The following is a 24,810-nucleotide window of genomic DNA, read 5'->3' on the forward strand; positions in this document are numbered from 1 at the left end:
TATGACTGTGTGTGAATGAATGGAACCTGGAACCCTATAAAGCGTCTTTGAGTGCCTTGAAAAGCGCTATATAAATCCAATCCATTATTATTATTATTTATTTTCTTGTGAGTAAGAGAACATTATTTATTCATTTTGATCTTTATTAATTTGATCATTCAAGTAAAATTCACTTAAAATATTCATTTATTATCCAATATTGTATTTGAAACATTGGGACACAAATAGCATAAGTGTTTCCAGAGGAGAAAAAAAAAAGTTTCAGATTTGTTGGGAAAATCAACATATGGTTATGAAATATGTTTCTGTAGATACAAAAGAGGCTTTATATCAGTCTCTAATGTATGACTGTTAGTTTCAATGCCATATGTGTATTTCTGTGTCAATATCGAAAGGTACACATGATGAACCAGCTCTGACATTTCTATTAACAATGTGTTATAGTTAACTCTGGATTCACAAAAACTGTCTAACTGCTCGAATATCTGGGGTCAGTGGGGGATCACTTCCTGACGCTTTTCACTCAGAAACACATGTCCATTCACAAAATCAATATAAATATGGATTAAGCAGCATAATGTGCCCATGACACTACACCACCATCTGTTTTCTTTGGTACCCTGCTATCACCAATATGTCTTTTTTACACCTTCACCATTTCCATAAAAATAACAGAGAGGGGTCATCACGTAACCTTGGGAATGAGTTGGCCTATTTGCCTCAAACAGAACGGACAACAGAGCACCTCTTGTCTGCTCTGTCAGTGTGAGGTAGAGAGTCAACATGCCAACGTTTACCTCCAGTCTGGTTCGGATCCTCTCCCTGCTTCCTTTAAGCAGACAGCTGTTTTATTATTTGTTTGCTATTTCAGTGGCTTTCATGGTTACCACACACACGGGCGGTCACAGAGGTGAGCCCACCAGTGTTTTGGTGGAGCAAGATGAATGGGACTCACACACTTCCGAGAAGTGAAAAAGACACATAAAGTCTGGCGCAAAGCTGCCCTGTCCAGAATGATCTAGTGAAACAAGAACGTGATAAAAGTCAAACATGTCTCAAAACAGGTTAACAGGGATCAATTTCATTGATAATTGTGTTTTTATAAAGTTCACAAAGAGCAATATCAAACTTTTTTTTTCCTGTAACTTAATAATGAACAGCCAAAGGAATGACTGGAAATAAATGTTTAAAGTTAACACATGTGGTTGTAAAAGAGCTGTGAAATGTGTAGGTTTATATTGAAGGAACAGTTGGGATTTTTTCTAAATACAAGAATTTCCCTTTCTTACTATTGTCAGTGCTCACAGAACTGCATTAACATGAACCTGTGCAGTCTGGCTGAAGTAAACTGGAATAGATTTTATTTGAACTAAAAAATGACTTGAAGTGAAGTGAAGGGTGCTGGTGCTGTGGGTGTGTCCGTGAAGAGGACCACCTGGAGGAAGGTGAGTGATGGATGTTTGCCCTGGTTCCAGACCAAAGTGGACTTTGACACTTTGTGTTAAGTCTCTCAGCAAACAGCAACTTTTAGGGAGCAAGAAGAAGCTTCACCTCCTGATGCTACTGAACATAACATTCTCAGAATGTACAGGTTGCGCTTGCCAAAATAAACTTTTCGGGGCTTTCTCTGGCTTCATTTAGGTTTATCTTCAAACCTGATCTCTAATCATTAAAACTGTTTCGTGACATTTGAACCCAAGAAAAAATACTTGGGTATTTTTATTTACTGAAATCAAGGATTGCACTTGCCCTTCTTTTATATCAGAATAAAAAAAACTGTATTAATCCCTGCAGGATATTTTATATATGCTCCCATTTTAGAATTAAACTCTGAATAAGTATATGCAAAAAAATAAAGAATATGTGACCTAAATACGGTATAAATATATAGCTTCACACAATGAAAAAATAATAATAGCTCTACAGGATGAATAATAATCTGCACAGCATGTGACAACATTTATGCAAAATAAACATAACATAGGCCTACAGAACGTGTAGAATGTCAAACTATTGCATCAATGACAACAATATCAATAAGACAGAAAACAGCAATGTAATACTTAAATGATAATTAAGCTACTTATAGAACTGTTCAATTATTAAACTGAGTATTGAATAGTAAAGTATTGTATTTGGTGACCTCCTGGATGTTTTGGGTTGCAGAAAGTCCTTCATTCATGTGATGTAACGGTCTACAGCTTTTCACAGCTTGTCTGTTATTGCCATTTTCTCAGCAGTGTCAGCCGTGAGTGGCTTGCATCCTCCTCCTCGGTCTCCATATGACCTGTTTCAACTCGACCACACAGGCTGGAGATAAATGGGCCGCAAAAGGAAAAGTGCGCCTCAACTTCCTTTAACGTGTCATTCTTCACCAGGAGAGTTGACTTCTTCATCCGGGAGACGGATGGAGAATGTCTCACCAGTTTGCTTACGGGTCACCTTGCATGTCCTGAGACTGGTGTGACAGATGTTTGGGTCTTTGAAGGTCACATCCATTTTCTAAAAAACAAAATACAAAAAAAAAATATCCCCATTGCTGCATTATTAGGATAATATTATTCCACGATATAAAACATTAACTTTGTTTTAATTGCACTTTCAGTACTTGCATTGAGGGTCAGCCCTGCCTTATGAGATCTTAATCAAGTCTGCCACCTGCTTACAAAACTTCAGAACAGAGTGATATACTATGGTCTGGATTTCATTCATTCACCCACGTTACTTTGGGTTATCTAATATTATGGGACATTAGGACAATATCGTATATATTATTTATATAATTACTTGCAGGATAGGTAAAGTTTTTCATCTGATATCAACACTCACTATCTTAAGTTATAATTAAAACCACATCAACATAAGAGAATAAAATAAATATTTATTTTGTTTGACTGTGCTGAAGATGCTCACCATACATATTGAAATAATGAAGACATAAAATATTATATGCATACATAAACAGTCAAATAAAATATTGTAAAACACATTTAAAAAGAGAAGAAAAAAATACACTTAGAATTAGCCTATTTATGAAAGCACGGAGTTCTTATTATTGATTTTTTTTTATTTAAAAAAATAAAAAATAATTTGTTGACATAGTGGCATTTGTAATATTAAATTACAAATGCAAAAGGTTGGTATAAATAATATGAACGTATTGTAGTGACTGGATTCAATAATGGTTTAATGGTAACACATAAGCCAATTCAAAATGTATGAGAAAATCATGAATATAAATAAACAGTATTTTTGTTTTGTTTTATATTTGTTGTTATAAATTACATTTTAGTCCGGTGCTGCTAAGCCACTCCCACTTGAGACGCACTCAAATGTGATTGGACGTCCTCTTACATGACGTGACATCCGCTGTTGATGTAAACAGAACCGTCTCACACTTAAACCCATGGAGGACGATAACTCTGTAATACTTGAACATGCTCACTCTGAGTTTAAAAAGCAGAATTTCAAACAGGCAGAAGAACTGTACACGAAGTTTATCTCTTCCTGCCTACAGTCCAGGTAGTATTTGTCCTTTTTTAAGAAGGAAAAACGAGCTGAAAGCTACTAGTAGTCAAAATAGTGTTACACAATATTCTGTTACCTGTCAAATTCTGGGTCCCGGTTTTCTCTTACCATTTGCTAACCTGTTTTTCTCTCTTCACTATCTCTAAATTGTTCTGGAAGTAAGCATTAACTGTGTCATACTTCCACAGGGGATGTGCGGCTAGTAGTTTAGCCGCTGCTTACAACAACCGCGGACAAATAAAGTACTTCCGGGTGGATTTTCATGAAGCAGTGGACGACTACACCTCTGCCATAGAGATTGGCAGCCGGTTTGAAACACCTTTCTACAACAGGGGGCTCATCCATTATAGATTAGGTGAGGATACTTAGGGATCAGTTTCTGTATAAAGTTACATTATTATAGTGTCTATAATAGACAACTGATCTTCTTCAAGACTGACAGGATAATAAGTGACCTCTCAGGATCCACAATGATGTCAACTGTTTTGTAGGCAATTCGATATTAATTAATTACAGGGTTTCCATTTCCTTAAAATGTATTAATTAAATTAAATTAATCTAAAAATAAGACCTTAGTTTCTATTTGTTTGTCTTGGATCAATATTTCAAAAGTATAAAAAGGGAAATATGGGAAGTCAAATGATATCAACAGTTTTTTCTTCTCTGAGGTTGCAATTTATAAACTCGAAACAATTTTGTAATAGAAATTTCTCTATTAAATTCCTATTTTTCCTTGTTTTTTTCCCATGCCATTTTTCTCTTCAGTTTGAATTATTGCGAAATTGTTCTTTAATTTCATTCCGAGTCTTAAATCTAACTTGCTTAAGGGAACAGGAACCCTGAAATAAAGTCCAAAGTGGAGTTAAAATGTATTCAATGAGGAATTAGTTCTAGGTAAAAAATTAAAAGAATGAATCTCAATAGATAAGTCTAAATAAAACACTATGAAGTCTCTTCCATACAGCTACGAAATTATTTCACCTGTTATGCTACCTTCTCGGTCACCAGATCTCAACCCAGTTGAACACCTAAGGGTGACAAAAGTGTTATACAGTGCTGTCAAAAACTATCATCAGGGTGCGCTCATGGTGTAGTGGTTAGAAGTAAAAAATGACTGTATAAATGTAAAAACACTCAAATATATGATAGCAAACAGATGTTCCACAACCGTGTCTATTGTAATAGATTTGCAGTGGAAGTAAACAAAACAAACTACACCGGAGAAAATCCTATAATAATCTCTGTGACACATTGGGATTAGTAAAGCAATCTGTGAGAAATAAGTGTTTGTTATATAAAATAAAAGCATTCAAGTGTTATCAGCATTAAACAAATAATTAAAGCTTCCTTGAAGCTATAGGCCTTCTCTATACACTTCCTGTTGAAGCTGCAGGTCTTCTTATAAATATCTGAGAAAGGATTCAGTAACCATATTCTTCACCCAGGGGTTGAGCATGAATTTAGCTGGGAGATGTGTGTGTGCGTGTGCGTGTGCGTGTGTGCGTGTGTGCGTGTGTGTGTGTGTGTGTGAGTGAGTCAGTCAGTGGAGTCAGTTTGGTGGTCTTTAGACACTAGATGGAGCTGTGTATTAGCTCTGTGCTCGTGCTGCACAGAAAGCAGAACTGATGACTCTTAACAAGACAATTTGGCATGGCATTACAGAACATAAAATTCTTAAATTATACATTTACATTTTTTTTTTTTGATCCTATAGGTTTTTACGACGATGCCAAGAGTGACTTCCAGCAGGCGTTAAAGCTCAATCCAGATTTTGAAGATGCCAAAGTTAGCCTGCAACAGACACTTCTGGACCAGCAGCACAAGATAGACCGGGGATACTGACAACCTCATAAGCTATAGAGTACATATATATATATATATATATATATATATATATATATATATATATATATATATATATATATATATATATATATATATATATATATATATATATATAAACAAAACAAACTACACCGGAGAAAATCCTATAATAATCTCTGTGACACATTGGGATTAGTAAAGAAATCTGTGAGAAATAAGTGTTTGTTATATAAAATAAAAGCATTCAAGTGTTATCAGCATTAAACAAATAATTAAAGCTTCCTTGAAGCTATAGGCCTTCTTCACGCTGATATAAAGATATCAGCGTGAAGATGCAACTACAAGTGAAGCAAGGACAATATAAACAGTCTACACAAGCAAAGTTATAGATCAGTAAGATGATTGTATGATCTCATGAAGGGCACTAGACATCCCACTGCATGAGACGGGACATTGGGCCGGTTTCACAGACAAGGCTTAAGCCTAGTCCGAGGCTAAAATGCCTGTTTGAGCTGGATTAATTCAAAGCCACTTGCACAGACTCAGTTTAAAATAGTCCTAGATTAAAGCTATTCTGGATTAAACAAAGCCAATTGCAAGACTGTCGACTAGAGCTACTCTAGGTCTAAATTTGAGTTTAAACTAATCCTCCAAGGAGGCAGGTTTAACTTCAGTTTAGTGGTGTTTGTGAGAGATCATGGACTATTTGGAATATCTAAATGAAGACCAACTCCCACTGCAGAGGCCAGCCAGAAGAGTACTTGTGGATAGGTCTTATCCAAAACATTTATTTGATGAATTTACATTTCGAGACCGCTTTCAATATGGAAAATGCACTGAAAATAACAACGTTGCTTGAGCTTATTAGATGGATGCATTTAAATTGAAGATGTCTTCAGCATAATAAAATTAGTGTCTAAAACAATTCTGTTTTCAAATGTGGTTGTTGTGATTTAAAATACTGACACACATGAATAACAAAATGACAAAACACAACATGAACACCTTTTATTTTCTACTTATATATCTTCACTGTGATTAGTAATCACAATTGTCTCAGTAGTACTGTATCTTGTTTGAATCATAGCTCTCTCTTCCAACTTCATGTCATACAGTTTACGCTCTCTGGACTTTCTTTCCACCTCTGTCCCCAGTATCCGTACTGAGTTTGGGAAGAGGGCTTTCATGTACTCTGCTCCCACCGCCTGGAACACTATTCAAAAAACACTCAAATTGCAGGAACTCATCACTAAGAATGATTTTTAAAACTTTTCTCATTGCCTCACAATTGTTCTTCTTCTTCGCCTTCTGGAATGTATTTGTCTCTGTTTTCTCATGTCTGTGCTTTCTTCTTATGTTTGTCTTATATTTCATTCATTCTAACTGCTGCCATTTTCTGCCAGGCCTTGCTCGGAAAAGAGGTAATTTGTCCTCAAGCAATTTTGCCTGTTAAAATAAAGGTTAAATAATGTCCAATTCCACCTGTAGAATTTTATTTTCATTTTCATGTCATACTTCCTTCAGATATTGCATTTTCTGTTCATGGAATTCTCGGGCTAACTTTCATGCAATGTCATCTTTTTTGTCCTTTGTTGAAAGGTTGTGGCAAGCTCTTCTTTAAGGCGAGATTCGGGTTTTTCCACAGACAAACTAAGCCAAACTTAAGCCATATCCATGACAGTGACTTAAACGTCCCAGTTTAACTAGTCCACATTAAGGCCTACTCCTGGCTTAATCTAGGCCCTGTCTGTGAAACCGGCCCATTATGTATTGTTGTTAAGAAGAGCCTTGATATTCCCTCCATTGCACTGACTCAAAACTTTCCAGTTAAAAAAAATTGTAATGGCCTCATGAATTAAAGTACATCATTGTATAAGTCAGCGATTGGAAAGCGCAGGCAAAAACGATGAGCTTGGGTTTTACTCTCACTAATAAAGACAGAAGGGGGAGTTTTTTGACCATAAACAAAACCTTAATAAAGTGTTGGCATAGAGTATTGGAAAAATGTGTCTTAGCTGCAGCACAGAAACAATTTTTTTTTATATTACTTGATTAAGTCTATATAAAGTGATGCATGGCTAATGAAAGGTAGCCGTCCAACTTTCTTCCTGTATTCTTTTGACCATATTGATATCTTGAATAATGAAGACAATTACATATATCACACACCAATCACAAATGTAAATATGTTTGTAATCAGATGAATAAAAAAAATGTTTATCACACTGCTGATAAACGTGTATTTATTTTCCACATATACAGAATAATTTAAATGTTTTCGATAAGTAATCAAGAGCACCCATTGCATCAGAGGTGGGTAAGGAATCACTAATGGGCCTCACCTGTGCATCATTAGCAATCGGTATATATTGACTGCTGGTGGTGACACAGTAAAGCAGTCAGCTTAGTCGCTTCAGAGTTTGTGGACCTTGTTGGGGGTACAGTGCCACATTCTGATAGTGATTGGATTCCTGTAGTTTTTTTCCCTCTTGGATTTGCTGCTTTTCTCGTGAAGCATGTGGACCCCTGTGGACATGTAAGCTTATTTTCTCTTGATTTAATCACTGCTAGCTGCCTATTTTGACATTTCTAAATGATGTGCTTTTTGTGTTCAAGTTTCTTATGGAACGTGATGGCTTCAGTAATCGCCTTGGGTCAAGCAAGGCCAAATATGAAACAGAATGTGCAGTCAAGTAAGCCTTCATTCGCATTTACTTCATCACATTTTTAAGTTATTTTTTTTGACATTCCTCCTCACAAGCTTTTTCTTTAAACAGGCACTGGCCTAAAGGCAGACTGTGCAGGTAATCTCATGAGGCTGTCTTTGGACGAAGCTCTGGCAGTGGGTAACCAGCTCGAGGTGGATGCCCTCGGTGAGTATAAAATCTACCGATGGGCACATTTTGGTTAATTACTGGGAGACTCTATCCATGTTAAGCTAACCCTTCCTTTCCCCACAGATGGCACCCAGCAGATTGTGTTGACACCCAGCCTGGCTGCTCAGTGTGGCTACAGCATGGAGTCCGACCCATGGGGTAACACCAGAATCTACACGTCGCTCATGGCTTGTTACGTGGCCAACAAGGTATGTTCAGCTTAAGTTAATTGACATTTTCTGGAATTTTATTGTGTTTTTCCAGAGACAAAAGCTCTTGCCATGGTCCATATATCCACCGTCCACTGGTTTTAAATGGAAAATGATTGCATGATTATGCTGATAGCGGTTAATGTTGTGCTTCCCTGAACCACAAACAATTGTATATATGTATCTCACAGGATACAACCTTAATTTCCCCCCCCCTAGACCATTATAAAATGTTCCTGGCTGCAAGTGACTATAATCATATCCTTAACTTTTTTTTTTTATTCATTTGGTCCTGAAAATGTCAAATACTGAGATGTCCAGTTAGAACATGTAAAAAAGCTACGTATATTACTTGCAAGAATTTAGACCAATGTTTCAGCTACAGATGTCAACATTTTCACTCTGGAAAAATTTCCCCTTGCACTTTTGTAGCGAGATGCAACATTTGATATCGGCTTGAGACTCCGAATGTACAGCACTCAATCAGAGATGGTTAGTCGTGACGTGGCGCAGACCTGCAGCTACACTCGGTGGGCCTCTAGAGAGATTCTCTGCGACAGGAACTACATGGAGGTAGGTCACTTTTTACATTGCTGGCCTTTTTAAAAGTGTATTTTAAAATCACAAAATGACACCATTGTTCCCTGTTAGGTGTCACACCGCATGCCCACACCTGATGCACAAGCTGAAGTCAAAGGGCAGGCTCCAGAAGACCAATCCAAACTCGATGCCATTCCTGAGGTGAGGTTTTTACTGTTGCTTCATTTCCCCCTGCAGAATTTGCCATCCCCCTTAACAGAAAAAGATTAGGCACAATATTTTTTTCCATTCCTTCCTTATAGTCCTCTGAGGACACGCATGGTATCTGGAAAGTGACATTTTACACCCCTGAGCCAGTGTCAATGTTGCTGAGGGAGGCTGAACAATCTGGCTATGGTGCCATGACAACCTCAAGCCGTCTTGTTATGAGAAGCCCGTACAATACAGCAGAGACGTATTCGGAGGATGTAAGCAAAACTCTCCGTCCAGTTAATTTTTCCTCCTCTTCCCCATAAGTTACATTACATTTTTTATTATTTTTTTTTAAGGTGGCTGGAATCCCCATGGAATCTTTCAGGGTGAGCGCCTACTACAAGGCACCACATGGTCTGAGTGTGTTTAACTTGGCAGCTTCTTGTCCCACTGGTGAGTCTCAAGCCATCATGTGGATATCAAAGTTGACGCAAGTATTAAGGTGTTCCAGCTGAGTCAACATTTTCTTTGTTAACAGGTGGCGTCCTGTTCACTGAGGAAGTCATCTCTTGGCACGTGCCTCGCCGTGTGACACCCCTGGTTGATGGCCCCTTTACATTCCTAGAGCAGCACATGGGCATCAACGGAAAGAGGCTGGATATATCTCAGATGGCCGCACGGGGCTACACACTATCCAACACAGACTTCCACGTCCTCATCGAGATCCCAGTGGGCTCGCCCGATGGTTACTACAAGGTATGGGGCAGACTCCTAGATCAGGAATGCAAGACTCTCGGGTCCATTTGCATGTTTTACTAAAACGCCATGAATAATTGCAGAGCCATGCCCCAGATTACCAGTACCACATCACATACTCTGTGGAGCCAATGCTTGAGATGCTTTGGAGGGCAGATGGCAACCAAGATGATACCAGATACAAGGTGTTGTTCCCCATTACCACCCCTCTGATGCGTCGCCTGCCCCACGTTCAAGACCGTAAGTCCAAATTCTCCTGGAGATAACCGGAGTTCAAACTTAATGCAAAAAAGGTAAACCTTCCCCCTGTCTATTTAGATACTGTTCCAGAGAACCGGGTATTCACAGTTCACTTGGGGACATTTCTTCATGATGTGGAGCTGAGGAACATCACCATCTCCACCAGAGTTTTCACCATTGAGGAATTCAATGCCAACGGTTTGACTGTCCAGGAGCATATTTTACCCAATGGAACCAAGAGCTTCTCTGTACAAGTGCCCTTTGATGTGGAATTTGTCCTGAAAAGTGTATGTATACTATGCAAAATGTCTATTCTGTTTGCTCTGCCTTTTTTTTTTTTTTTAGTGTTCAGTAACATGAGTTTTTGTTCTACAGAATCCTCAACCCTTGGTTACGACTTACGTCCTCCCTCTGACCTTTGGGTTCATCATTCTGCCTGAAGAGACTCCATTTGCTCACCTAGTGGAGTTGCAGGCATCTGTGCAGGATGTTGGTGAGAATTCTGCTTTTGAATATGTTGACCTAAACTAACTATTTCAGAATATAAAGGAAACGCATTGCAGAAAGATGTTAATATAATCTCCACTTTTAGTTCTACCCACCATCACTGGCACCTGTGACCACGATCAGTTTTACATCAGTGTGAAATACGGCAATCAAGGCAGCAATTTTCAGACCATGGTTGGACCTCAAGAGATGACACCTGCGATAGCCGAGGGCTTCAAAATCCAAGAGAACGCCACACATTTCAGCCTCATTGTACCATACAACACCAAGGAAACAGCATTTGAGGTATGTCGAGAAGCAAGCAAGGACACGCTCCACATAATCTGTACTGGATAACTGTACTTTCTGTCTCGCAGTTTATTACTTCAGATTCAGTCAGAGCCAGAGTCGACCTGCTTCTCTTCTGTCCAATCAACAACTGGGTGCTGGCTGATCTCTACCTGGCCTGCAACTTCCCCCTGAAGATGATGAGTAAGATTTAAAAAAAAAAAAAAATTGGCATTTCTGCTGCATGGATGTAAGAGATTTATCTTAAAAACATTGTCTCTTCCTTCAGATTGCTACCCCAATGGAACAATGACTGCTTGGGCTGTGAAGGTGGAATCGGTGCCCAATCTTATCCCAAGTGCACTGACTCTAAAGGACCAGTCCTGCAAACCGAACTTTAGCAATGACCGCTTTGCACAATTCACTTTTAGTGTTGATTCCTGTGGTACCACTAGAAGAGTAGGTTCAATGTCTCCCCAATTCCTGAAAATTAAGTGACATTTTTTTTGTAATGTTTTAATACGACTTGTGTTTTATTTTTTTTTAAGTTCTTTGACAACTACATGCTGTATGAAAATGAGATTGGCCTGCATTACAGTAGTAGCAACAACAAAGGATCAGGCTACACATCACCGGTTGATCCTGACTACAAGTACGGGAGCAGTCAAGGTTTTTATGCTAATGCACAATCTGGTCAGTGAGAACCACATGTACAATTAACGCTGTCTCCTTTCAGGCAAATTATTTCCTGCTACTATGTGGTCAATGACACACAGTCGGTCGCATTCAGCTACAAACCAAGACTCGATGAGCCCACAGCAGTGATTGGCTCGGGACGACTGATGGTACAAATGAGGCTATCCCAAGGTAGAGTTACATTTTACTAAATGGCCCTCGTTTGTCTTGTTTGCACATTCAAAACACCCTAATAACTTTTTTTTTCCTTCCAGACTCATCATACGAGCTTTTCTACCAAGCGGAAGATTATCCAGTAGTGAAATATCTGAGGCAGTCTCTGTATTTTGAGGTGGAGCTGATGCAGTCCACTGACCCACAGTTGGAGCTCATCTTGAAAAACTGTTGGGCCACCCTTCATGAAGACAGGACATCGCTGCCCAGCTGGGACATCATTGTGGATAGGTAATGTAGCACCCAATCAAGCACAAACCAACTTTTCAACATTGAAGGTGATCTCTAACTTCAGGTTTGTTTTCACTTGTTTAAATTGTCTGTTTTTCACCCCATTTGTTTGATGTGACGTGTTGCTCAAAGTGCGTCATTCAGTATTGCTTTATCTGTGCAAATGACTTTGCCGTTGCGCACAAATGTCCTGGTTTTGTAAACGGTGGCAACTTATTCATTCTTTCCTTCACTAGTTGTGAGAACCAAGATGATCGCTATGTGACCATCTTCCATCCTGTTGAGAGCGATGCCAGGGTTGCAGTCCCATCCCACAACAAACGCTTTTCTATAAAGATGTTCACATTCACTAAAGATGAGGAAGTTCTGAAAGATGAGGTAAAGGCCTTGTACATCTAATATGATGCACTTGTTGGCCACAGCACATGAGATGGCTGCGTGTAACCCTCCTGTCTGTCCACAGATCTATGTCCACTGTGACGCAGTGATTTGTGACACAAACAGTCAAGCAGACGGTGCCTGCAGAGGCCAGTGTGCGCAGCCCACAGGAACAAGTAACTCAAGACGTCAAGGAAGAAAAAGGGGTAAGTAACTTATCTAAGATTCAAGTCTATACTTGGTCAAACTCTGTGCAGTTAATCATCTACATTCTTGTTTCAGGGCAGAGAAGTACAGACCTCGCCAACCAAAGGCAAATTTCATCTTGTGCGATTCTTCTGTCAAACGTGCAAACCTCCTAAATAAACACGTTTCTTAAAACTTTTTGTCCTTGGTGTTTGTGCATAAAAGACCATCTTGTGTTTAAAAGTTTCAAATGTGTCCTCTGCAAGCCATACTGTAGTCACTACATTGACAGTAGTTGGGAATCTATGGTAGTCCTGTTTCAGATTAACCAGATATTTCTGCACACAGACGGGTGTACTTATAGCTGTAAGATACACTGTTAAATGTTTTATGGGATAGCCATGATTCTTTAGAGTATTGGCCAATGGGCATTTCTGGGTCATTCAACCTAGAACCGTAAGATGATGGTAGTAATGTTCTCTTATCCCAGTGGTATCCAACTGGCTATCAAGTTTTTCATCTGCCTATAACAATTTGGATTGCTGGAATTGCATTAGTGATGCTCGGAACTACATTTGGAGAAACGGGCTTTTATGGATAAACCAGACCTCAACAGTTTATACTCAATGGTTGATGCAAATTGACTGTATGGAATGTTCATATTAAAGACAAAGACGGGTTTCTACATTTTGACTAATACATTGCTATAGAGATTCATTAAGAACTTGGACTATAGTTTCCAAATCTCTCAAACACTGTGCACTCTGTAAAATTATTTTCACATTGCAAGAAATATATTACTATTGGACTGTCCAATAACAGGTTTTTCTAAAACTTCTGCAACTTATTACAGCTGTTATTATAGCTGTCATTACATAAATGTAGATGTTTTGGTCAAATCAGATTAATTCTGTGTCCAGATATTCCACCAGCAACTTGAAAAAAATAGTGCATTGGTAGCACCATATTCCAAGTAATAGTTACTGTTAAAAGTTCCAAAAGCTTTTTAATGGCTCTCAAAGCATTTGGATAGGGTTCACCAATTACATGTAAAAATAATGTAAAATACTTTTGCATATAATACAATTAGTTGCCAAGATTATTGGGTTGGTGTTTAATGCATCATTTCAGTTCAATCACGAGAGACTTAAACAAAATATATTGGACCGTCTTTGGGGACTAGACCCGATCGTGTCGTCATGTGAGGGGGAAGAGAAATTCTGGGTTGAAGCAGGATAATCCTCTGCTGGAGTTCAGACACTGGTGGTGGTAAGGAGGAGAGGTCTGTATAGATGGATACAGGATGGAAGAAGGAATGCTGATGTGAAGAATACTTGGAGGTGAATGGGGTTTGAGGAGGTTTGCACGGTAACACTTTACAATAAGGTACACAAAATTGTAGTAGCTACTACATACCTACTACATAGATATGTTACCTACTACATAGGATTTATTTTTGTGCTACCTAACACATAGGTAGCACAACAAAAAAAAAACCTATGTGTTAGGTAGCACAAAAAAACACCCTATGAGTTAGGTAGCACAAAAAAAAAACCTAACACTTGGGTTGCGTTCCGAATCGCATACTCTTTCTTTTTTCTATTCTACATACTACATCCGACGATAAAAAGAATCTAGTTAGGATGCAGTAGGCATACTATTGGGACATACTTTACTCTCTTATTTCATCATAACATTGCGCCTTGATCTTGCCTCTTGCTTTTATATCCGTCGCATCCCCGTTTGTTTTCATATGGAGGCTTCGTCGATGTTACGTCACTTCACGTGCGCACTGGATTGTGGGTCAGAATCGCCCAAATAGGATGCACTTTTCAACACTAACAATCTTGGCCGCATGAAGTAGGACATCCGGGTACTTCTAACCATCCTAAATCTGGCCATAAGAATCGGGACATCCTAAATCTTTTTTCTACATACTATATAGTAGAAAGTATGCGATTCGGAACGCAACCATAGGGTTTTTTTTTTGCGTTACCTACTACATAGGGTTTTTTTTATAGAATAATTATGCACAGGCCTCACCTGTGCATCATTAGCAATCAGTATATATTGACAGCTGGTGGTGACACAGTAAAGCAGTCAGCTTAGTTGCTTCAGAGTTGGTGTGTGGACCTTGCTGGGGGTACACTGCCACATTCTGATAGTGATTTGATTCCTGTAGTTTTTTTCCTCTCTTGGATTTGCTGCTTTTCTCGTGCAGCATGTGGACCCCTGTGGACATGTAAGCTTATTTTCTCTTGATTTAATCACTGCTAGCTGCCTATTTTGACATTTCTAAATGATGTGCTTTTTGTGTTCAAGTTTCTTATGGAACTTGATGGCTTCAGTAATCGTCTTGGGTCAAGCAAGGCCAAATATGAAACAAAATGTGCAGTCAAGTAAGCCTTCATTCGCATTTACTTCATCACATTTTTAAGTTTTTATTTTGACATTCCTCCTCACAAGCTTTTTCTTTAAACAGGCACTGGCCTAAAGGCAGACTGTGCAGGTAATCTCATGAGGCTGTCTTTGGACGAAGCTCTGGCAGTGGGTAACCAGCTCGAGGTGGATGCCCTCGGTGAGTATAAAATCTACCGATGGGCACATTTTGGTCAATTACTGGGAGACTCTATCCATGTTAAGCTAACCCTTCCTTTCCCCACAGATGGCACCCAGCAGATTGTGTTGACACCCAGCCTGGCTGCTCAGTGTGGCTACAGCATGGAGTCCGACCCATGGGGTAACACCAGAATCTACACGTCGCTCATGGCTTGTTACGTGGCCAACAAAGTATGTCCAGCTTAAGTTAATTGACATTTTTCTGGAATTTTATTGTGTTTTTCCAGAGACAAAAGCTCTTGCCATGGTCCATATATCCACCGTCCACTGGTTTTAAATGGAAAATGATTGCATGATTATGCTGATAGCGGTTAATTTTGTGCTTCCCTGAACCACAAACAATTGTATACATGTATCTCACAGGATACAACCTTAATTTCCCCCCTAGACCATTATAAAATGTTCCTGGCTGCAATTGACTATAATCATATCCTTAACTTTTTTTTTTAATCATTTGGTCCTGAAAATGTCAAATACTGAGATGTCCAGTTATAACCTGTAAAAAAGCTACGTATATTACTTGCAAGAATTTAGACCAATGTTTCAGCTACAGGTGTCAACATTTTCACTCTGGAAAAATTTCCCCTTGCACTTTTGTAGCAAGATACAACATTTGATATCGGCTTGAGACTCCGAATGTACAGCACTCAATCAGAGATGGTTAGTCGTGACGTGGCGCAGACCTGCAGCTACACTCGGTGGGCCTCTAGAGAGATTCTCTGTGACAGGAACTACATGGAGGTAGGTCACTTTTACATTGCTGGCCTTTTTAAAAGTGTATTTTAAAATGACACGATTGTTCCCTGTTAGGTGTCACACCGCATGCCCACACCTGATGCACAAGCTGAAGTCAAAGGGCAGGCTCCAGAAGACCAATCCAAACTCGATGCCATTCCTGAGGTGAGGTTCTTACTGTTGCTTCATTTCCCCCTGCAGAATTTGCCATCCCCCTTAACAGAAAAAGATTAGGCACAATATTTTTTTCCATTCCTTCCTTATAGGCCTCTGAGGACACGCATGGTATCTGGAAAGTGACATTTTACACCCCTGAGCCAGTGTCAATGTTGCTGAGGGAGGCTGAACAATCTGGCTATGGTGCCATGACGACCTCAAGCCGTCTGGTTATGCGAACCCCGTACAATACAGCAGAGACATATTCGGAGGATGTAAGCAAAACGCTCCGTCCAGTTAATTTTTCATCCTCTTCCCCATATATTACATTTTCTTTTTTTTTTTTTTTAAGGTGGCTGGAATCCCCATGGATTCTTTCAGGGTGAGCGCCTACTACAAGGCACCACATGGTCTGAGTGTGTTTAACTTGGCAGCTTCTTGTCCCACTGGTGAGTCTCAAGCCATCATGTGGATATCAAAGTTGACGCAAGTATTAAGGTGTTCCAGCTGAGTCAACATTTTCTTTGTTAACAGGTGGCGTCCTGTTCACTGAGGAAGTCATCTCTTGGCACGTGCCTCGCCGTGTGACACCCCTGGTTGATGGCCCCTTTACATTCCTAGAGCAGCACATGGGCATCAACGGAAAGAGGCTGGATGTATCTCAGATGGCCGCACGGGGCTACACACTATCCAACACAGACTTCCACGTCCTCATCGAGATCCCAGTGGGCTCGCCCGACGGTTACTACAAGGTATGGGGCAGACTCCTAGATCAGGAATGCAAGACTCTGGTCACGAGTCCATTTGCATGTTTTATTAAAATGCCATGAATAATTGCAGAGCCATGCCCCAGATTACCAGTACCACATCACATACTCTGTGGAGCCCATGCTTGAGATGCTTTGGAGGGCAGATGGCAACCAAGATGATACCAGATACAAGGTTTTGTTCCCCATTACCACCCCTCTGATGCGTCGCCTGCCCCACGTTCAAGACCGTAAGTCCAAATTCTCCTGGAGATAACCGGAGTTCAAACTTAATGCAAAAAAGGTAAACCTTCCCCCTGTCTTTTTAGATACTGTTCCAGAGAACCGGGTATTCACAGTTCACTTGGGGACATTTCTTCATGATGTGGAGCTGAGGAACATCACCATCTCCACCAGAGTTTTCACCATTGAGGAATTCAATGCCAACAGTTTGACTGTCCAGGAGCATATTTTACCCAATGGAACCAAGAGCTTCTCTGTACAAGTGCCCTTTGATGTGGAATTTGTCCTAAAAAGTGTATGTATACTATGCAAAATGTCTATTCTGTTTGCAATGCCTTTTTTTTTTTTTTTTTTTAGTGTTCAGTAACATGAGTTTTTGTTCTACAGAATCCTCAACCCTTGGTTACGATTTATGTCCTCCCTCTGACCTTTGGGTTCATCATTCTGCCTGAAGAGACTCCATTTGCTCACCTAGTGGAGTTGCAGGCATCTCTGCAGGATGTTGGTGAGAATTCTGCTTTTGAATATGTTGACCTAAAGTAACTATTTCAGAATATAAAGGAAACGCATTGCAGAAAGATGTTAATATAATCTCCACTTTTAGTTCTACCCACCATCACTGGCACCTGTGACCACGACCAGTTTTACATCAGTGTGAAATACGGCAATCAAGGCAGCAATTTTCAGACCATGGTTGGACCTCAAGAGATGACGCCTGCGATAGCCGAGGGCTTCAAAATCCAAGAGAACGCCACACATTTCAGCCTCATTGTACCATACAACACCAAGGAAACAGCATTTGAGGTATGTCGAGAAGCAAGCAAGGACACGCTCCACATAATCTGTACTGGATAACTGTACTTTCTGTCTCGCAGTTTATTACTTCAGATTCAGTCAGAGCCAGAGTCGACCTGCTTCTCTTCTGTCCAATCAACAACTGGGTGCTGGCTGATCTCTACCTGGCCTGTAACTTCCCCCTGAAGATGATGAGTAAGATTTAAAAAAAAAAAAATTGGCATTTCTGCTGCATGGATGTAGGAGATTTCTTAAAAACATTGTCTCTTCCTTCAGAGTGCTACCCCAATGGAACAATGACTGCTTGGGCTGTGAAGGTGGAATCGGTGCCCAATCTTATCCCAAGTTCACTGACTCTAAAGGACCAGTCCTGCAAACCGAGCTTTAGCAATGACCGCTTTGCACAATTCACTTTCAGTGTTGATTCCTGTGGTACCACTAGAAGAGTAGGTTCAATGTCTCCCCAATTCCTGAAAATTAAGTGACATTTTTTTTGTAATGTTTTAATACGACTTGTGTTTTATTTTTTTTAAGTTCTTTGACAACTACATGCTGTATGAAAATGAGATTGGCCTGCATTACAGTAGTAGCAACAACAAAGGAACAGGCAACACATCACCGGTTGATCCTGACTACAAGTACGGGAGCAGTCAAGGTTTTTATGCTAATGCACAATCTGGTCAGTGAGAACCACATGTACAATTAACGCTGTCTCCTTTCAGGCAAATTATTTCCTGCTACTATGTGGTCAATGACACACAGTCGGTCGCATTCAGCTACAAACCAAGACTCAATGAGCCCACAGCAGTGATTGGCTCGGGACGACTGATGGTACAAATGAGGCTATCCCAAGGTAGAGTTACATTTTACTAAATGGTCCTCCTTTGTCTTGTTTGCACATTCAAAACACCCTAATAACTTTTTTTCCTTCTAGACTCATCATACGAGCTTTTCTACCAAGCGGAAGATTATCCAGTAGTGAAATATCTGAGGCAGTCTCTGTATTTTGAGGTGGAGCTGATTCAGTCCACTGACCCACAGTTGGAGCTCATCTTGGAAAACTGTTGGGCCACCCTTCATGAAGACAGGACATCGCTGCCCAGCTGGGACATCATTGTGGATAGGTAATGTAGCACCCAATCAAGCACAAACCAACTTTTCAACATTGAAGGTGATCTGTAACTTCAGGTTTGTTTTCACTTGTTTAAATTGTCTGTTTTTCACCCCATTTGTTTGACGTGACATGTTGCTCAAAGTGCGTCATTCAGTATTGCTTTCTGTGCAAATGACTTTGCCGTAGCGCACAAATGTCCTGGTTTTGTAAGCGGTGGCAACTTATTCATTCTTTCCTTCACTAGTTGCGAGAACCAAGATGATCGCTATGTGACCATCTTCCATCCTGTTGAGAGCGATGCCAGGGTTGCAGTCCCATCCCACAACAAACGCTTTTCTATAAAGATGTTCACATTCACTAAAGATGAGGAAGTTCTGAAAGATGAGGTAAAGGCCTTGTACATCTAATATGATGCACATGAGATGGCTGCGTGTAACCCTCCTGTCTGTCCACAGATCTATGTCCACTGTGATGCAGTGATTTGTGACACAAACAGTCAAGCAGACGGTGCCTGCAGAGGCCAGTGTGCGCAGCCCACAGGAACAAGTAACTCAAGACGTCAAGGAAGAAAAAGGGGTAAGTAACTTATCTAAGATTCAAGTCTATACTTGGTCAAACTCTGTGCAGTTAATCATCTACATTCTTGTTTCAGGGCAGAGAAGTACATACCTCGCCAACCAAAGGCAAATTTCATCTGGTGCGATTCTTCTGTCAAACGTGCAAACCTCCTAAATAAACACGTTTCTTAAAACTTTTTGTCCTTGGTGTTTGTGCATAAAAGACCATCTTGTGTTTAAAAGTTTCAAATGTGTCCTCTGCAAGCCATACTGTAGTCACTACATTGACAGTAGTTGGGAATCTATGGTAGTCCTGTTTCAGATTAACCAGATATTTCTGCACACAGACGGGTGTACTTATAGCTGTAAGATACACTGTTAAATGTTTTATGGGATGGCCATGATTCTTTAGAGTATTGGCCAATGGGCATTTCTGGGTCATTCAACCTAGAACCGTAAGATGATGGTAGTAATGTTCTCTTATCCCAGTGGTATCCAACTGGCTATCAAGTTTTTCATCTGCCTATAACAATTTGGATTGCTGGAATTGCATTAGTGATGCTCGGAACTACATTTGGAGAAACAGGCCTTTATGGATAAACCAGACCTCAACAGTTTATCGTAATGGTTGCTGCAAATTGACTGTATGGAATGTTCATATTGAAGACAAAGACGGGTTTCTACATTTTGACTAATGCATTGCAGATATGCACACACAATGCTATAGCCTGGCTCCGCCCGCCTACCTACTTCCGCCCAAATTTCATTTTCCCTTCAGTAGTCAGTCTGGTGGTGGGGCGTATTAGTGAGATTTTTCCGAACAGATTTCTGAGCATCCAATCAGCGAACAGAGGAAGTGGCTGAGAACGATGAGGGTCGAAGTCATGCTCCAGTTTCAGTTGAATGCTGCGTTCCCTTACGCTCGGAACTCGGAAACTTCCGACTTGTTAGTTCCGACCTGTCTGTGTTCCAGTGCATCTGCTCGGGAAAGTATGGACGCCTACAACCTCTCATCCAAATAACTAAACGTTGGGCTCTAGCAAGTTACCGTTGCCAGGTACCGGTAGATCCATAGACTACAATATGTAGTGAAGTCAGAAATTTCCGAGTTCCCTGAACGCACCGTCAACAGCCGGCTCACGACCAAACGTTATGCGATTGGTTGGATAATCCAGAGTGGCACTGCGCAGATCCAATAGTTTTAAACTTCAACAGACACCCGCCTCAAAGTGAGTGAACGTTTGCCAATTACAGCACTTCCAGACCTTCTGTACAAATGAAATGAAGTACGATGGTCTGGTAGCGCCAGGCTAACAATGCTATAGCGATTCATTAAGAACTTTGACTATAGTTTCCAAATCTCTCAAACACTGTGCACTGTAAAATTATTTTCACATTGCAAGAAATATATTACTATTCGACTGTCCAATAACAGGTTTTTCTAAAACTTCTGCAACTTATTACAGCTGTTATAGCTGTCATTACATAAATGTAGATGTCTTGGTCAAATCAGATTTTTAAAATTTTTTTATTTATTTCGATCAAAACATATTCACAACATCACTTACACAAGTTAAAAAAATTAAATAATAAAAAACACAAGATAACACAAAGTTGTCATCGTAATTTATATATTAATTTCTTATAAATAGTATTGATCGAAAAGGTGTAGGCTGAAGCCTTAGCTTATTGCGCCTACCCTTTTTTACATTATGTTTATTTATTCATTTTTCGTTGGTCCCTCAGGATCTTATTTAATTATTATATATATATATATATATATATATATATAGTTGTTTTTAATAATTTGTTTGATAGTTATTGTAAATATTATTGCTATAATTAATTCCTGTATATGTTAAACATATTACATGTATAGTTATGACACAAGACAAAATACATCCACAATACATATTCACAGTGCCATTCATGCCTCACTTTTATATTTGTTAAGCATCTTCTTTTTCAATATTTTTTTAAATCTTTGTACCGTGTCACTCGTTTTAATTTCTTCATCCAAGACATTCCACATGTTTACTCCTTGTACCGATATACATCTTTGTTTTACATTTGTTCTTATATTTATCTTGGTAAACATGCACATTCCCCTTAGTTCATACTTGCTCTGTCTAATCTGAAACAACTTCTGGATACAGTCTGGAACTATCCTGTTTTTGACTTTGTACATTATTTGCATTGTTTTGAACTCCACTAAGTCTCTAAATTTTAGTGCGTTTGAGTTTATAAATAATATATTGGTTGGTTCAAGATATTCTGCTCTATTAATGATTCTGATTGCCCTCTTTTGTAAAATAAAAATAGGGTTGGTAACAGTTTTGTACGTGTTTCCCCATATTTCCACACAGTATGTAATGTATGGTAATATTAAGGAACAGTATAACATGTGTAATGATTTTGAATTGAGTACATCTTTTGTTTTATATAGTATTGCGGTGGACATGGATACTTTTCTTTTTACTTGTTTTATATGTGGTTTCCAGCATAATTTGTGGTCTATGATCACTCCTAAGAATTTGTTTTCATAGACTCTTTCTATTTCAACATGGTCTATCATGATTTTTATTTCATGTTTGATTTTTTTGTATCCAAATATAATGATCTTAGTTTTCTTTAAGTTTAGAGACAACTTATTAATATCAAACCATCGTTTTAGGATTTTCAGTTCTTTCTCCACTGTATCCAAAAGCTGTCTCAGATCCCCTCCAGAACAAAATAAATTTGTATCATCAGCAAACAACACATATTTCAACAATTTAGACACATTACAGATTTCATTAATGTACAGTAAAAATAGTTTGGGTCCGAGTACTGAACCCTGTGGAACCCCACATGTTACTTTCATTAAATCTGATTTGTCATTCTGTATGTGTACATACTGCTCTCTATTGTAGAGATAATTACCAAGCCATGTGTGTGCTATTCCTCTAATGCCATATCTTTCAAGTTTTCTCATTAGTATTGTATGATCTATTGTGTCAAATGCCTTTTTAAGGTCTATGAATACTCCTACTGTGAATTTCTTATTTTCGATTGCTGTTGATATTTCCTCTACTAATTCCATGACTGCCATTGAGGTGGATCGGTTTGATCTGAAGCCATATTGGTGGTCACTCAGTAAGTTGTGCTTTTCTATGAAGTGGTCAAGTCTTAGAGCAAAAAGTTTTTCTAATATTTTTGAAAACTGAGGAAGTAGAGAGATTGGTCTGTAGTTAGAAAAGGAGTGCATGTCTCCATTTTTATAGATAGGTATGATCTTTGCTATTTTCATTTTGTTTGGAAATATTCCTGTTTGGAATGATTGGTTACATATATATGTTAACGGTTTAGCTATAGTTTCTATAATAGTTTTTACTAGTGTCATATCCATATCATTACAATCAGAAGATTTTTTATTTTTAAAGTTATTAACTACCTCAATCAACTCCTTTTCCTCAATTCTCTTCAGAAAGATGGTTTTGGCATGAATGTTGATGATGTCATCACCTACATCCTCATTTTCTTTTGGTTCCACAATATCCTTTGCTAAGTTATAGCCGACATTCACAAAATAATCATTGAATTCATTGACAATCACTTTAGGGTTGGTTATGGTTTTTTCATTATGTGTTTTGAAGTGGTTTGGGTATTCTGATTTAGCGGCACCCTCTTTAATGATGCTGTTAAGTATTTTCCATGTACCTTGTATATTGCTTTTTTGCTGATTTAATAATGTATTATAATATTCTTTCTTGTTGCATCTCATTATAGTTGTTAACTTATTTCTATATTTTTTATATTTATTTTCAGCTTCCTTTGTTCTATGTTTTATGTAATTTTTATATAATATATTTTTCTTCTTACAGGCGTTTTCTAGTCCTCTGGTGATCCATGACTTTTCTTTATATTTATGCTTCCTTTGAGTTTGAATCGGGCAGTGATAATCATACAGGGTAATGAGAGTGTACAGGAATTCATCATAAGCTTTATTTGGATCATTATTTGAATATACGTTATACCAGCTTTGTACGTTTAGCGCCTCTGTGAGAGCATTAATAGCCTTCGGTGTTCTCAAGCGGGTCACTTTGTGGGTATCAATGTTTTTATGGGACTTGTTCTTGAAAAAAGATTAATTCTGTGTCCAGATATTCCACCAGCAACTGCAAAAAATAATGCATTAAAGTTGTGCATCGGTAGCACCATATTCCAAGTAATAGTTACTGTTAAAAGTTCCAAAAGCTTTTTAATGGCTCTCAAGGCATTTGGATAGGGTTCACCAATTACATGTAAAAATAATGTAATACTTTTGCATATAATACAATTAGTTGCCAAGATTATTAAGTTAGTGTTTAATGCATCATTTCAGTTCAATCACGAGAGACTTAAACAAAATATATTGGACCGTCTTTGGGGACTAGACCCGATCGTGTCGTCATGTGAGGGGGTAGAGAAATTCTGGGTTGAAGCAGGATAATCCTCTGCTGGAGTTCAGACACTGGTGGTGGTAAGGAGGAGAGGTCTGTATAGATGGACACAGGATGGAAGAAGGAATGCTGATGTGAAGAATACTTGGAGGTGAATGGGGTTTGAGGAGGTTTGCACGGTAACACTTTACAATAAGGTACACAAAATTGTAGTAGCTACTACATACCTACTACATAGGGTTTTTTTGTGCTACCTAACACATAGGTAGCACAAAAAAAACCTATGTGTTAGGTAGTGTTAGAAATAAAAATAAACGTGTTCTTAGCCTTATTTATGAAGGTGTAAAATAACCATGGAGAAAGGTGTAAAATTCGGGATCTCGTCCTCAGTATTTATTTAAGTAAATTGACAAGGCAGTTTGACAGGACAAAAAGCAAGAAGAAGTACAGAAAATGAAGTAGTAGTAGTAGTGTGAAGTCCAGATCCTCTCAACATCAGGATCTTATATATAAAATGTATCTTGGCTTATGATTGGCTAAATGTTGTCATGTGTTTCCTCTTCTGGCTGACGTCATCTTCTTCATTTCTGGGAAAAAAGTATGACTGTCTAGACTATGTCCTCGAATGTATCAAAATTACAAAAGGCTGGTGTTTAAAACGATATTCATGTCTGGTTCTTATCGCTATCTTTATGGGAAATGTATGACTGGGCTTTTTTTTGCAAAATCATCTCTACCTCCCCGACTTTCTCACGAGTCTGGAGTGAGAGAAACATAAGAG

The 24,810-nt window shown here is 38.9% G+C and overlaps 2 protein-coding genes across 2 annotated transcripts; both read left to right on the plus strand.

Annotated features, from left to right (window-relative positions):
* Positions 1–3,382: 3,382 nt before the first annotated feature.
* Positions 3,383–5,382, plus strand: ttc32 (tetratricopeptide repeat domain 32). The gene is made up of 3 exons (XM_080048124.1): positions 3,383–3,522; positions 3,717–3,883; positions 5,243–5,382. Exons 1-3 carry the CDS (start codon positions 3,407–3,409, stop codon positions 5,368–5,370), a joined length of 411 nt encoding a protein of 136 aa, XP_079904250.1. The 5' UTR covers positions 3,383–3,406; the 3' UTR covers positions 5,371–5,382.
* Positions 5,383–8,164: 2,782 nt separating this feature from the next.
* Positions 8,165–19,601, plus strand: LOC307266265 (uncharacterized protein; the record flags this gene model as incomplete). Its single annotated transcript, XM_080048241.1, has 35 exons — positions 8,165–8,225; positions 8,313–8,437; positions 8,870–9,010; positions 9,089–9,178; positions 9,526–9,622; positions 9,708–9,925; positions 10,009–10,165; positions 10,244–10,452; positions 10,541–10,658; positions 10,758–10,957; positions 11,029–11,143; positions 11,229–11,398; positions 11,488–11,591; positions 11,676–11,806; positions 11,890–12,079; positions 12,316–12,457; positions 12,543–12,633; positions 15,126–15,221; positions 15,309–15,433; positions 15,863–16,003; positions 16,073–16,162; positions 16,264–16,428; positions 16,506–16,602; positions 16,688–16,905; positions 16,994–17,150; positions 17,229–17,437; positions 17,530–17,647; positions 17,747–17,946; positions 18,018–18,132; positions 18,214–18,383; positions 18,472–18,575; positions 18,660–18,790; positions 18,872–19,061; positions 19,296–19,437; positions 19,548–19,601. The coding sequence occupies 35 exons, from the start codon at positions 8,165–8,167 to the stop codon at positions 19,599–19,601; spliced, it is 4,881 nt and encodes a 1,626-aa protein (XP_079904367.1).
* Positions 19,602–24,810: the final 5,209 nt, after the last annotated feature.

Source organism: Ammodytes marinus, assembly GCF_949987685.1.
Source record: "Ammodytes marinus genome assembly, chromosome: 19".
Lineage (NCBI taxonomy): Eukaryota > Metazoa > Chordata > Actinopteri > Uranoscopiformes > Ammodytidae > Ammodytes > Ammodytes marinus.

Coding starts and splice junctions, on each gene's coding strand:
- ttc32 (XM_080048124.1), top strand. CDS start 3,407: ATGGAGGACGATAACTCTGTAATACTTGAACATGCTCACTCTGAGTTT. Junction 3,523..3,716: donor TCTTCCTGCCTACAGTCCAG/GTAGTATTTGTC, acceptor ATACTTCCACAG/GGGATGTGCGGCTAGTAGTT. Junction 3,884..5,242: donor GCTCATCCATTATAGATTAG/GTGAGGATACTT, acceptor TTGATCCTATAG/GTTTTTACGACGATGCCAAG.